The sequence below is a fragment of the Peromyscus leucopus genome, chromosome 2 (genome assembly GCF_004664715.2).
Source record: "Peromyscus leucopus breed LL Stock chromosome 2, UCI_PerLeu_2.1, whole genome shotgun sequence".
Classification (NCBI taxonomy): domain Eukaryota; kingdom Metazoa; phylum Chordata; class Mammalia; order Rodentia; family Cricetidae; genus Peromyscus; species Peromyscus leucopus.
This window is the reverse complement of record NC_051064.1, coordinates 127,533,501-127,546,897: the sequence shown is the minus strand read 5'-3', so window position 1 is coordinate 127,546,897 and position 13,397 is coordinate 127,533,501. Positions and strand designations below refer to the sequence as shown.

General features: G+C 37.7%; 1 protein-coding gene across 3 annotated transcripts in view; it reads left to right on the top strand.

Moving 5' to 3' along the window:
* Zmym4 (zinc finger MYM-type containing 4) overlaps positions 1–13,397 on the top strand; it is a 106,010-nt gene that overhangs the window by 18,677 nt on the left and 73,936 nt on the right. Inside the window, exons 2-3 of one of the 3 annotated variants that reach the window (XM_028885404.2) lie at positions 4,344–4,403; positions 11,968–12,489. The exons of 1 other annotated variant lie outside the window; for it this stretch is intronic. In XM_028885404.2, coding sequence (XP_028741237.1) covers positions 11,976–12,489 — 514 coding nt within the window. In that variant the 5' untranslated portion in view covers positions 4,344–4,403; positions 11,968–11,975. The remainder of the gene's footprint in view (positions 1–4,343; positions 4,404–11,967; positions 12,490–13,397) is intronic. One more of the 3 variants, XM_028885405.2, reaches the window with a different exon arrangement.

Here is a 13,397-nt window from a genome sequence, read left to right as displayed (position 1 = left end):
TCATTTTATTGGCCATTTAAAAATTTTATGAGGGGCCTGGGGAGGTGGCTCAGTGGTTAAAAGGAGTGGGTGCTCTTCCAGAAGGCCCTGGTTCAATTCCCAGCACCCAAATGGCACCCCACAACTGTCTGTAACTCAAGTTGCAGGGGATCCAGAATCCTCACATGGACATACATGAAAGCAAAAATCAATGCATGTAAAATAAAAATAATAATTAATTTTTGTCTCTGGGAAGCAGTTAGAGAAGAGGGGAGATTTGACATCCTATCGTGAGCACTGTGTTAAGACTTGTAAAACTGAGCTGGGTTTGATGACAGATAGAGAACCATGCACTCAGGCACTCGGAGACTTGCCTAAAGTTAACACAAGAATAATGACAAAATGTCAACTGTGGCCCGCTTGTGATTTGGGAATCCTCGTGACCTTTGGACTTCTTTTTTTGTGTTCCTGGAACATCCATGATTATACAATACAAATCTGTTACTTCTGCATGTTAAAAAATCCCAATGACATATATATTTTGGAGGTGGAATGAAATAGGTTCTCTGCTATTTCCTAAATGTCTTGTACATTTTTTACTTTTTCTTTTTTTTTTTGTTGGAGCTGAGGACCGAACACAGGGCCTTGTGCTTGCTAGGCAAGCGCTCTACTACTGAGCTAAATCCCCAACCCTACATTTTTATTTTTTTACGACCAATTAAAGTCACCAAACACTTGTAATGCAGTGAATGGGATAAAAAAATTTTTATGAGATGATGATTGTATTAAATTTATTGCCCTTTTCCCATCGTAGTTGATCTTTATTGAGTTATGGCAGTTCTCTAAATATTTGGTACAATGGACTTTCTAGTTACTGCCTTAGTATTTTTTCCACAGTGATATACTTTGCATATGTAGAATCTAATTTTAATGTAGTTGATTGATAATAAATGCATTATTATCTTCCTTTGTGGTCCATATTTCCCCTTTATTTTATTTTGGAAAATCCTTGGTTGGAAAAGTAGATTATAGGGTTTGGGGCTATAGTTCAGCTGGTGGAATGCTTACTTAGCATGTCTCAAGCCTTAGGTTTTTCCTCTAGCACTGCATGGTGATATACATTTGTAATCAGCATTTGGCAAGTGGAGGCAGGAAGAGCAAGAGCTCAATGCCATCCTTGGTTACATAGCAAGTTCAAGACTAGCCCTAAATATAGGGGATTTATTTAAAAAATAAATAAGAAGCAAGATCAGTTCTATTCCAACCAATGATCATTGGTTTTGCCTTAGTTTTTGTTTGTTTGTTTTGTTTTTTGAAAGTTTCTTTGTATAGTCCTGGCTGTCCATAGAGCAGACTGGCCTCGAACTCAGAGATCCGCCTGGCTCTGTCTCCTGAGTGCTGGGATTAAAGGCGTGCTCCACTACCGCCCGGCTAAAGTTTTTTCTTCATTGTATTTTATGTGTATGGGTGTTTTGCCTGCGTGTATGTCTATGCACTACATGTGTGTAGTACCTACAGATATCAGAATGTGGATTTTCTGGTTCTGAAGTAACAGATGTTAGCTCTCAGGTAGGTGCTAGGAATACAACCTGGCTTCTAGAAGAGCAGGTACTGTTGAGTCATCTTTTTACCACTAATTTTTATTTTTTACTTGGGGCAGTCCTTCTCTAATCCCAGCACTCCTATGATCAATATAGGAGATGGAAAGGGGAAAGTCACCCAGAAGTTCAAAGGCCAGTATGCACAGTAGAAACATGAGGGACCTTCCCTTAACAAGTGTTTCCCTCCTTTCTCTCCCTCCTCCTACACACACACACACACACACACACACACACACACAATACATATATATATATATATATATATAATATATATATATATATATATGAAAAAAGCTATTTAGAAAAGAACTATATACATTAACATAAAAAACTATCCATCTTTTAAAAATGGGGTGAACTCTACCCAGCAGCTAAATTAAATGACGCTTAAATGCCAGTTGTACATGGCAGCTAATAACTATAATACTAACAGTTGAGAGGTCAATATAGGAAGGACTGCCTCCCAAATCTTTTCCTTTAAGTGGTGGCAAAGATCAACTTATGGGCTGGTATACATGAAGCAGGTATTTTCCTCTGGACCTCTTCATTTTTCATTTGTTTATATATATTTATTTTTGTATTTTTGAGACAAGGTGTGATGTGACCCAGGATGTAGCCCAGGGTTAGGATGATCATGCTATAAAGTGAGACTGACCTTGATTTCCTGATTTTTCTATCTTAATTTCCCAAGTGCTAATATTATTGACCTGGACCACCATGTCTGGCACGAAATTTTTATTATTATATATTTTATTTTTATGTGCATTGCTGTTTTGCCTGCCTGCATGTTTGTATGAAAGTGTCAAGTCCCCTGGGGGTAGAGTTATAGGCAGCTTTAGGCTGCCATGTGGGTGCTGGGGATTGAACCCAGGTCCTCTGTAAGAACAGCCAGTGCTCTTAATCACTGCGCCATCTCTCCACTCCTATTTTTATGCTTTAATTTAGATTTATTATATTAGACAGATACTTACCTGCCGAAGCAAGGTGCTGTTTATTACTTTTAAAAAGTTTGTTTGGTTTTAGTTTGTGTGTGGGGTCTGTACACAGGTATGGAGAGGTTGCGTATGTATTTATGCATGAAAGATGAGTTTTTTTTTTTTTTCCCCTGTAGGTCTCCACCTTATTTTTAAGACAAGGTCTCTTATTGAACCTGAAAAACTCTACTTTTTAGCTACACTGGTTGTCTAGCAAACTCCTGGCATTCACCTGTCTTTCTATTCATTTCCATGCTGAGGTTACTGATATTTGGCCTCTTACCATTGTGTCAGGGATTTTAACTCGGATCTGTTTGCTGATTACATAGCATTGCTTGAATTGTAAAAGGTCTTTTAATAAAAAAACCCAGTACCAGGTATTGGGATGAAAGCTGAAAGAAAGATCAGAGAAACAGAGCAAGCCACAGCCACCTTTACCTCTCCAACTCCTAAGCCGATCCCGTTTCCATGAATCCTCAGACAGAAAGCCTCTTAAGTCCTCACCTGAAAAGCCTCAGCCAAAAAGAGATTTTTGTTCCTGTCTCCTCACGCCTTAATGTACCTTTCTCCGCCCACACATCACTTCCTGGGATTAAAGGTGTGTGTGCTTCCCAGGACTGGGATTAAAGATGTGTGCCACCACTGCCTTGGCTGTGTTTTGTCTCCTAAACTGAGTCCATCTCATGTAGTCCAGGGTGACCTTGAACTCACAGAGATCCAGACAGATCTCTGCCTCCTGAGTGCTAGGATTAAAGGTGTGTGCCACCACTGTCTAATAATCTAGTGGCTGTCTCTGTCCTCTCATCCTCAGGCAAGCTTTATTAGGATATACACTATATCACCACACATCTCCCCAGCCCTTTTGGTTTTGAGACAGAGTCCCTGTTACCAAGACTGATCTTAAACCCTCAAGTAATCTTCCTACCTTAGTAACTCAAATAAACTGGGACTACACACACTTTTTGAACTATCTAGATTTTTTCCTTCTTTATGATTTTTAAGGTGTTTATTAATATACTACATTTTAACATGGTTTTGTACAGTTTACAAAAATTTTATCGGGGTAGGGATATAGATTTGAATGATAAAGTGGTTGCCTAGCCCACATGAGACACTGGGTTGTATATCCAGTAATAAAAGAAAACAAAAATTGTAGTTCTCGACACATGCATGTACTTAGTTTTCAGAAGATTGTATGGTTTTATCTATATGTGTTTTGGAGTAGAGTCTCATTTTTTAAAAATTAGTCATGAGTTTGTTATGGAACTGAGGACGATCTTCAACTACAGGCCCTTTTGCCTATACCTCCTGTGTTCTGGGATTACAGGTGTGTGCCAGTGCACTTGGTTTTGTTTGTTGCTGGGGATCTAACCCTGGCTTCATGCTTGCTCCATGAGAACTCTACCAACTGAGTTAAATTCCCAGTGAATCAGTGTTTTTATTATATATTTGTATTAATAGCAGGGCATGTGTTATACTAATCTTATTATAAATGACTTACTTTTCATCATTCATTAAAGTTTTGTGATTATTTTCAAGTAAGAAGTATTTGTTATGCCCTTTCTTATGTCATTGCTTCTGAATTTTGTTACTTTTGAAAATGGATTATTTGTATTTATAGGTTATTATAAGAATGATCTAAATAACTCATAATTCCCTTAATAAATGCAGTAAGATTTTAAAATAAATTTGTGTCTATAGTGACGCACTTTAAAATCATCTAAGAAATTTTTTTCTTCCAATGACTGGTCAAATTACATGATTTCCTTTTTGTTTTGTTTATTTGCAGTGCCGGGAAGTTAAATTCTCTTTGCTAAAAGTTTTAGGACTTCGTTAAATAACATTCAAGGTAATAGTCACCTTTGACTGATTCCTGATTCCATTTGAACTAGTTCTTAACCTTTTGTCATTTGGTGATGATTGCTCTTGTTTTTTATCAAATAGGCTCTGGGTACAGGCCTTCAATCTCAGTACTTGGGAGGCAGAGGCAGGCAGGTCTACATAGTGAGTTTGAGGCCAGTGTGTTCTACATAGTGAGTTCCAGGATAGCCCTGACCACATAGAGAGACTCTTGTCTCAAAAAACAAAACCCAAGAAAACCGATGAGATTAGGAGGTTGGTTCAGTGGGTAAGAGTACTTGCTCTGCAAGCATTAGGACATGAATTAGACTCTGTAGTACCCACATTAAAAAAAAAAAAAAGCTGGGCACTAATGCCAGTATTTATAGAGGGCTGGTGAGCATAGCTAGGTGGATCCCTAGAGTTCTTATTGGCCAGCTAGCCTAGCCAAAATAGTGAGCCTTCTGTGAAGTACAAGACCCTGTCTTAAGGAAATAGTTGAGAGTGATCGAGCAAAACACCAACATCTTGCCCTGAACTTTGTATGCCTATTCACCTGACATTCATGTGTGTACCATACACACTCTCACATCCCTACATGCATATACAAAATCAACTACATTCACATTCTTATTTCCAGAAATGGCTGAAGATTAATTCTTTTATATTGTGTATAATTCTTAAAGGATTTTCTTACACAATTTGTATAAAGTTGATATATAAGGTTCTGTGTGTTTTTGATCAATCTGCCTCCTGGGCACATGCATCACCATGACCAGCAGCTTAATAATTACTTTTTGAGTAGAGTTTTCTGATAAAGCTGAAGGAGCCTCTGTCCCTCCCCTCCTTCTCTCTTTTCATTCCTTTTCCTTTCTTCCTTTCTATTTCACAGATCTTACTATGTAGTCCAGGTTGGCCTTCAATTTAGGCTGCTTCTGGTTCAACTTCCCAAGTAATATGCTTTTCGAGATTCCTTTCCTTAAAATTATTTTTTAAAATTACATTTACTTGTGTGGATGTGGATGTGTGTGTATGTGTCCCACAGTGCTTGTGTGGAGGTCAGAGGATAATATACGGTAGTTGGTTATTTTTTTCCCAGGTACTGAATTCAGATCATCAGGCTTAGCAGCAAGTGCCTTAACATGCAAAGCCATCTTGTCAGCCATGAAGATTGATGTGAAGATTTTAAATTGTGAATTTGCTTTCTTTAGCTGATGTAACATTAGGCATGTTTTATGTTTCATATTATCTCTGTTAATATTTGTTGATAATTCTAAGGAATTTATCCATTTTATTTAGGTGGTCTCTTTGTCTTTTGAACTGTACTGTTTCAGTGGCAGATGGCATTTCACCCTGGTTTTAGTTTTCAACTCCCTGATGATTAATGACATTGAGCTCTTTTTGTGATCCTTTCTCATACTTGTTGAAGAATCCATCAAAGACTGCTACTGTTTCTGGTTTTTATGAGGTAGGGTTTCTCTGTGTAGCCCTGCATGTTCTGGAACTACGTCTATCGACCATGCTGTCCTCAAATTCATAGAGACCCACCTGCCTCTGCCTCACAAGTGTTGGGATTAGTGTGTGCCACCCCTGACTGGTTTAACCATAACTTTTAAAGTTAAAATTATACTTACTATTACTTTATTTCTGAAAATTACACTTCAATTTAAAGATTTATTTTTTATTTTATGTGTAAGAATGTTTTCCAAGCAGCATTAAGCGCACTGGGTGTGTGCCTGGTGCCTGGATCCTCTGGAACTGAAGTTACAGATGGCTGTGAGCTATCATGTGGGTGGTGGGAATTGAACCCTGGTCCTCTGCAAGAACTGCTGAGCCACCTCTCAAACTCATGAGAACCCCCCACCCCCACCCAAGTCCCTATCCCCAGAGACAAGGTCTCTCTGTGTAACAGCACTTTGCAGACTAAGCTGGTCTCAAATTCATAGAGATCCACCTGCCTCTGCCTCCCGAGATTATAATATCCCGAGATAATCTCTGTGCTTAGATTAGTAGTGTGTGCCACCACTGCCTTACTGGCCCAAAAGACATTTAGTTTTCTATAAGACTGAATCCAATGATCAGAGGGAGAACCCAGAGTGATTGGAGAGCAAAGAAGGCTTTGAGATTAGGGACTTTTCAGATCATTTGCTGTGTGGGGGCAGAAGTTGTCACAATCTGAGAATTTGGAAATCGAGTTTTTTTTTTCTGGCCATTGAGACTGATTATCTAGTTTGTACTCATGCCAAGCCTTATTGCAATTAATGGGATTTCTGAATCTGAGGAAGGAAAGAGATTTGAGAAAGTAGGCAAGAGGAGCTGACGAGTTTAATGAAAGTCCGTGGTTCAAGCTCCAGCAAGTGAATGAGACAAGAGTGAGTGAGAGACAGATCAGGCAAGAAAGGAGACATCCTTAAAAGTTGGCAGTAAAGAATTTCTAGGAGCAACAGAGGAAGGAAAATGTGGGAGAGAGAGGCTTAGGAAAAGAGTTCATAAATAGGAATTTCACTGGGGCAAGGATTCCAATAGCATAGGAATGGAGGGAGAGAAGGGTTAAGTGCTATAGTGACATTGTGAATCTAAGGTTGTCCCTAAAGGGAAGGAGATTGTCAGATGCCCAGGATCACCTGGCCAAGTCTTCTTTGTGGGGTAGGACACTCAAGAGGATGTAGGGAGGATGATGCCTGATATACCGGCTTGACTATTGCAGTAAGTTACAGAGAGACAGAGCAAGGCCCCAGCAAGCCAATGAAAGAGAAATCAGGCAACTCAGAGAGGACACTTATTGAATAACTATAGAGAGATGAGTGAGCAGAAGGGGTGAAAGAGAGAAGAGGCTGAAAAGGTGGACTCTAAAATTTGGAGTTGAATATTGTTGGTGGCAGGAGTCCGCAGAAACAAACGATCAGTTCCCAAGAGGGTCATATTGACAGTTTGGTTCAGTTAGGAGAGGCAGGGCTTTTTTTTTTCTAAATGGGGTGGGGGTCTGGTGGCAGTGGCATTGTCTTTCCTGGGTTTTAGCACCAAATGTAAGTGAGGGCACAGTGAAACCACTAAACTTGGACCACTACATGGGTAGAAAGAATGATTTACTGGGGATCAAACTGCCAAGACTAACCCTCAGTTTGTGTGTGTGTACGCGCCGAGTGTGAGTGTGTATACGTGTGCCTGAGCAGTGAGTAGCAAAATGATGGAAAAGCAAGTGGCCTAGCAGGGTGGGAGTCTTTGAGCTATCTGATACAGGTTGTGTGGATTGACTGGGAGCTAGATTCCCCTGCCGAAGGTAATTGATCTTAAGGGTGGGTTAAGAGAGTTCCCTGGAGGACAGAACTTTTAGGTTTCTGTTTACTCAATAGCAACAATAGTCCTTCTATCTAGGACTTTTTCCCCCCCAGCACTGCCATTTTGGGGGGCCGCTTTGGACCTAACAGTGTATATGAGAATATAGACATCCATGTTCCACTTTGTGTATGTGGAGGTCAGAGGACAAATTTTGGAGTATGTTTTTACCTCTTTTGTGGATTCTTGGGATCAAACTTGGGTTATCAGGTTTATATGGCAAGTGTTTTACTCATTAAGCATTTTTGCTGATCCTGCATTTGAATGTTTCTCCTTTGTCATTTTTTCCCTTTTTGTGTGTGTGTGTGTGTGAAAGGGTTCAGCTTGAGTGGTGGTGGCAAATGGCTCTAATCCCTGCTCTCAGGAGTTAGAGGCAGGTGGATCTCTGTGAGTTTCAGGCCAGCTTGCCCTACAGCGTGAACAAGTTTCAGGACAGCCAAGGCTACACAAAGAAGCCCCATTTTGAAAAAAACAAAAAAACAAACCAACAGAACAGAAAGAAAGAAAGAGTTCACTGTGTATTCCAGCTGGCCTAGACCTCACAGAAATTCACCTTCTAAGGTGTGAGATTAAAGGTATGACATACTATCATATCCGGCCACCTCATTTTTTAAAAGTAGCTATGTAATAGTCTATTGGTGTAAGCACTGTAATTAATTTGCTTCACTGGTGAAAAGAAATGTTGTTTCCAGTATATACATACATACATACATACATTTATATGTGTATGTATATCTGTCTGTCTATCTAATCTGTCTGTCTGTATCTATCTACAAAGATTCTTATGTAGTGCAATCTGGCCTCAAACTAACTTCCTTTTTGTTTACATTCATTCTTACTGGTATTTAACTGTAAGGGTTGAGAAAAATTCTTTGCTAAGAATTAAACAGTATGTATTTTAGGCTTTCCAAAGTCCATATGTGATCTCTTCCCGCAATCTCTTCTCTCTATATTTCATGGCCTTTGCTATCCTTGTTCTGTAGCATTCTTTTCTTACTGTCATTCTGTAGTTCATTGTATCATTAATTGACATTTCTCTTGTTGACTGTTGTTCTCTCCCTATCTGTGGATGTTCCTTAAAATCCTTGCTTTGATATGTATTTGATTGTTTCGTTATTGCCCTTTGTGACGTAGTGCAATGAAATAATTTTAACTAGTTTATCTGTTGTCTTTTGATTGGTTTTCATTTTTGTTTTATATTTTTATTCAGTAAATTTGTGTTTTATACTTTTTTGTCATTAAATATTACATTCTGACTTAATAATTGAAACATGGCTTCTCTTATTTTCCTTTTAATGTCTGAACTTAGATCTATCTGGCAGGTATTTAACTGTGAGTTGCATGTCAAATTTTTTCTGAGTGCCTACATCTTTCTCTCTATCCTATTCCCTGACTGTTAATGTAAATAGATAACAAAAGTTTCTTCCAATATTACTTGTTAGTATTGATTTTTTTATATATTATATAACTGAAATTGGTGACCTTATAACATATTTCACTCATGAAACAGTTATAGACTACACCGTACATGGCTTGCTAATAAGGATTAAATGCTGACTAGAGAAGATGACTTCAGAATGCTTATAGTATGGTAGAATGCTGGGATGTGTATCTCCTTAATCTCTTATGATGAAGTTTTAAGTAATTGGAAAACAGGACTATAAAAATATCTGCAATGTTGCGCATCCTGTGCAGTATTTCAGTTCCTGACTGTCTCTGCTGTATGCCATGAGAAAGTACGTGCTGTGAGTTCTTTAGTATGCATTTCCTCTAAGATTTAGCGTCTGTATCAGGTGTGATGGCACACACCTTTAATTTCAGCACTTGGGAGGCAGAGACAGGCAGATAGATCTCTTGAGTTCAAGTCTACTCTGGTCTACAGAGCCAGTTACAGGACAGCCAGGGCTGCACAGAGAAACCCTGTCTCAAAATAGAAAAAGGGGAATAAAAATAGCATCTGTTTCCCATCTATTGTGTGATTTCATTTTAAATTATTTATTTAAAAATATTCATTTTTATTCTGTATACATTAGTGTTTTGCCTGCATATATGTTTGTTTGGCAGTGTCCAATCCCCTGCAATTGGAGTTATAGACAGTTGTTAGCTGCCATATGCGTGCTGGGAATTGAACCCAGGTCCTCTGGAAGACCAGTTAGTTGTCTTAACTGCTGAGCTATCTCTGTACTCTTTTTTTATTTATCTTAAAGAAGAGTCTCTCTCCATGTACCCCTGGATGTCTTGGAATTCTCTATGTAGACCAGGCTGGCCTCAAACTCACAGAGATCTGCCTGCCTCTGCTTCTTGAGTGCTGGGATTAAAGGTGTGTGCACTACACCTGGCTCGAAAGATTTAGTTTAAAAATTTTATGTGTATAGGTGTTTTCATGTAAGTAAGTGTACCATATGAGTGCTTGGTGCCTGCAGAGACCAGAATAGGGCATCAGATTTTGGAACTGGAGTTGTGTGCTGGGAACTGAACCCAGGTGCTCTAATAGAGCATTAAGTCCAATGCGAGAGCATCGAATGCTCTTTAACTGCTGTGCAGTCTCTCTCGCCTTCTGTGAACTGTTTTAGAAAGCATACAAGGAGCATTTTCCAATTTTCTTTATTTCACACTAATTATCAAGCATTGTACTGATGTAAAAATATAAAGAGTTTTTTTTTTCCTCCTTTCTGGTTTTGATTTCATTGTGAGCTCCAATCTTGATTTTTTTTTTTCCCCAAATGTGATACTCTTAGTAGGTTTTTTCTTCCCCATCATTTTTTGTAGCTTTGTAAGTAAGAACAGCTGTTAATAGAGTTTTCACCATTTTGTCCTTATAATCTGTGGTAGTACTTATTTATCACATATGTGCTATGAATGGATCCATCTCTCCTTCAGAGAACAGGAGTATGGGAGGTCTTTAATGGTTATGGAATAGCTTATATTTTAGAAAAATGCCTTTGGAAAAGAAACTTTTATTTGGATTCTGCATCGTTAAGTCTTGATTATACATAAACAAAGGGTTTTATTAGGTTATAGGTTATAGAGCCAACCACAGGAAGCTTTTTGAATTGATTAACAAGTATGCTATTGATATTTTCAGTCTTTACTTTGTGTAAGAGCATTCAGTGCTCTTAACCACTTTGCCATCTCTCCAGCCCTACTAAATCTATCTTGGATTAAAAGATTAAGTTAAAGTTGGGGTATAGCTCTGGGAAAGTGCTTGCCTAGCATGCACAGGACCCTGGCTTTCATCCTGAGGTACCATGGTTCCAAAAAAGAAAGAAAAAGTCAATAGCACAAGTCAAAGTATATGGAAACGAATAAAATAATTTAGTTTGATTATATGAAACAAGAAACTTAGAATCTTGGAGAACTAATATTGAAGCCACAAATTGATAGAGTATAAAAATAAAGCAGTATGTACCAAGAAGTATAGTATCAAAGAGATAAAATTTATTCAGCAGGGAGACAGTCAGTTGGATATGACTCTGGTGTTGGTGAGGGTAATTCTAGTGGGAAATTGGGAGACCAGCGAACTAATGCTTGGTTGTTAGAATAGAACAAACTAGGTAAAACATTTTTAAAACAGAGGTTTGTGAAGGAAGGAAAGGTGAATCTTTGTTTTGTAGTAAGACAGACTTCAGCATATAGTTATGAAGGCTAGCAGGATTGCTAAATTTATTTTTATGTTTGCATGCTTAGCATAGTAAACCTTAACTTTATTGAATCGGTGTTTGTGCAGAGAAAATGGGATTCTGGGACTAAAGACCAGGGATATATTATAGTGAGTGTTTTGGTCTCAACTCTGCAGAACATGTAGTATAAAAATTATAGTTATCACTTTCATATTCCTTTCTGTGTTTATTACTTTGTGAGTAGCTTTTTATACATAATTGTCACTAAGCCTCACCACAAATTAATTTTCAAGGTGAGTATTAGATTGCTTTATATACAGATTGAGAAGTTTTTGCTCTGTAATTTCAAGACAAATAGGTCTGATCCTGAAGTTGGTGCTCTTTTCTCTATATCATATTGTCTTCTTTCTAACCTGCAGTAGTCTTCCAGTTTAGGCTTCCTGTTTCCTTAAGTGTCAGATAGGGATAATCTCATCAGAAATGTTAAATGAATACTATTGTAAAGTTACCTATTTGGTTTGACAAAGAAGAACTATGTTGGGTTAAATGGCAAACAGACCTTATGACTGCAGTCATCCTCAGCACTTCACTTGTCTAAACAGTTTCTTACTTTTTAAGGTGGTGTCATGGATACAGAAATGTCTGAAGACACAGACCACAACTTAACTCCTACCCTTGCCAGCATGTCTTATGGAATGCCGAATCAAACAGGATCTGAAAATTCATTGCTGGATGAAGATGATTATTTTTTGAACTCTGGGGATCTTGCAGGAATTCCAGTCGTTAGTAGTGACAATGAGGATGAACAAGATTTTAGTTCAAAGGACAATCTTGTTTCTTCAGTTCATACTGATGATAGTTTGGAAGTAGAGAGAAGAGCCTCTCATCATGAATCAGACAATGACAATGAAATACAAATTCAAAATAAATTAAAAAAAGACTTTCCTAAACAGTTTGATCAGGTTTCTGTCTTTAAATCAATACGAAAAGATTTTTGTTTAGTAAGAGAAAACAGCAAAGAGACATTTTCTGGAAAGGAGAAAAATAGAGACGTAACTTATCATGAACTTGAAAAACGGTTGGATAAACCCCATAAAGGTTTGGATTCAAGGTTGAAAAGCAGTTTTTTTGATAAAGCAGGTAATAATTGTTGGAATAGAACCATAAAGCACAATAACCAAGTACCGATAATGGAGCTTTTATTACTCTTTATGTTAAGTGAAATATGAACAGTTTTAAACTCTTGTACATTCTCATTTTTTATTTTCTTTTTATTCTATAAAGTGATTGAATTTTGCCCCATAACATTTAGTTGTGGTATAAGTGGTTGAAAATAGCTCTAAATCATATTTTTTCTCCTTGAGTTGGAATATTTTGAAAAAAGGCAAGATGCTTGTATCATCTGTTCAGTTTCATTGGTTTAACATTAGAATCTGAAGTTGGACTTCCCATCTTTGTGCTCTAGGCACTGATTTAAATTGCTATCCCACTTACATTAGTCTAAACTAGGGAGTTGAAACAGATTACCCCCATTTTCTGTTTTAGGAGTTCATTGAAGTTCCTTTTGATTCTCTTTGCACAGTGCACACCTTGTATTATAGCTCCAGTTCTGTTCTTGAATATATCACACATTTCTTGTATGCTTACCTTTCTTGCTGTTTCATTTTTCTCTCTGTGTTTATATACACCTGCAAAATTACTTCTTATCCAATGAATCATAATTCATAAATCTTTCCTACTTTATAGTCATTCCATGAATGGTTTTCTTACCTATATCCCCACAGAATTTTGTTTTATGCCTTATTTATAGTATTTGTTGGCTTGTTTTGTTTTTGTTTCTTGAGAGCCAGATTGTATCTTACTCATCTTTGTATTCTTGGGACTTAGCCTTCTACAAGAAGATTGTAATTGTTTCTTAAATGTTAAATTGATGTTTAGGAAAGTAGCTACATCATATCCATGTATTTCTTCTGGCAACCCTAGAAAATGTATTGTAGAAAGAACAAATCATTATTGTGAAGAAGGGCAGCTGTTTAACAGTATATATT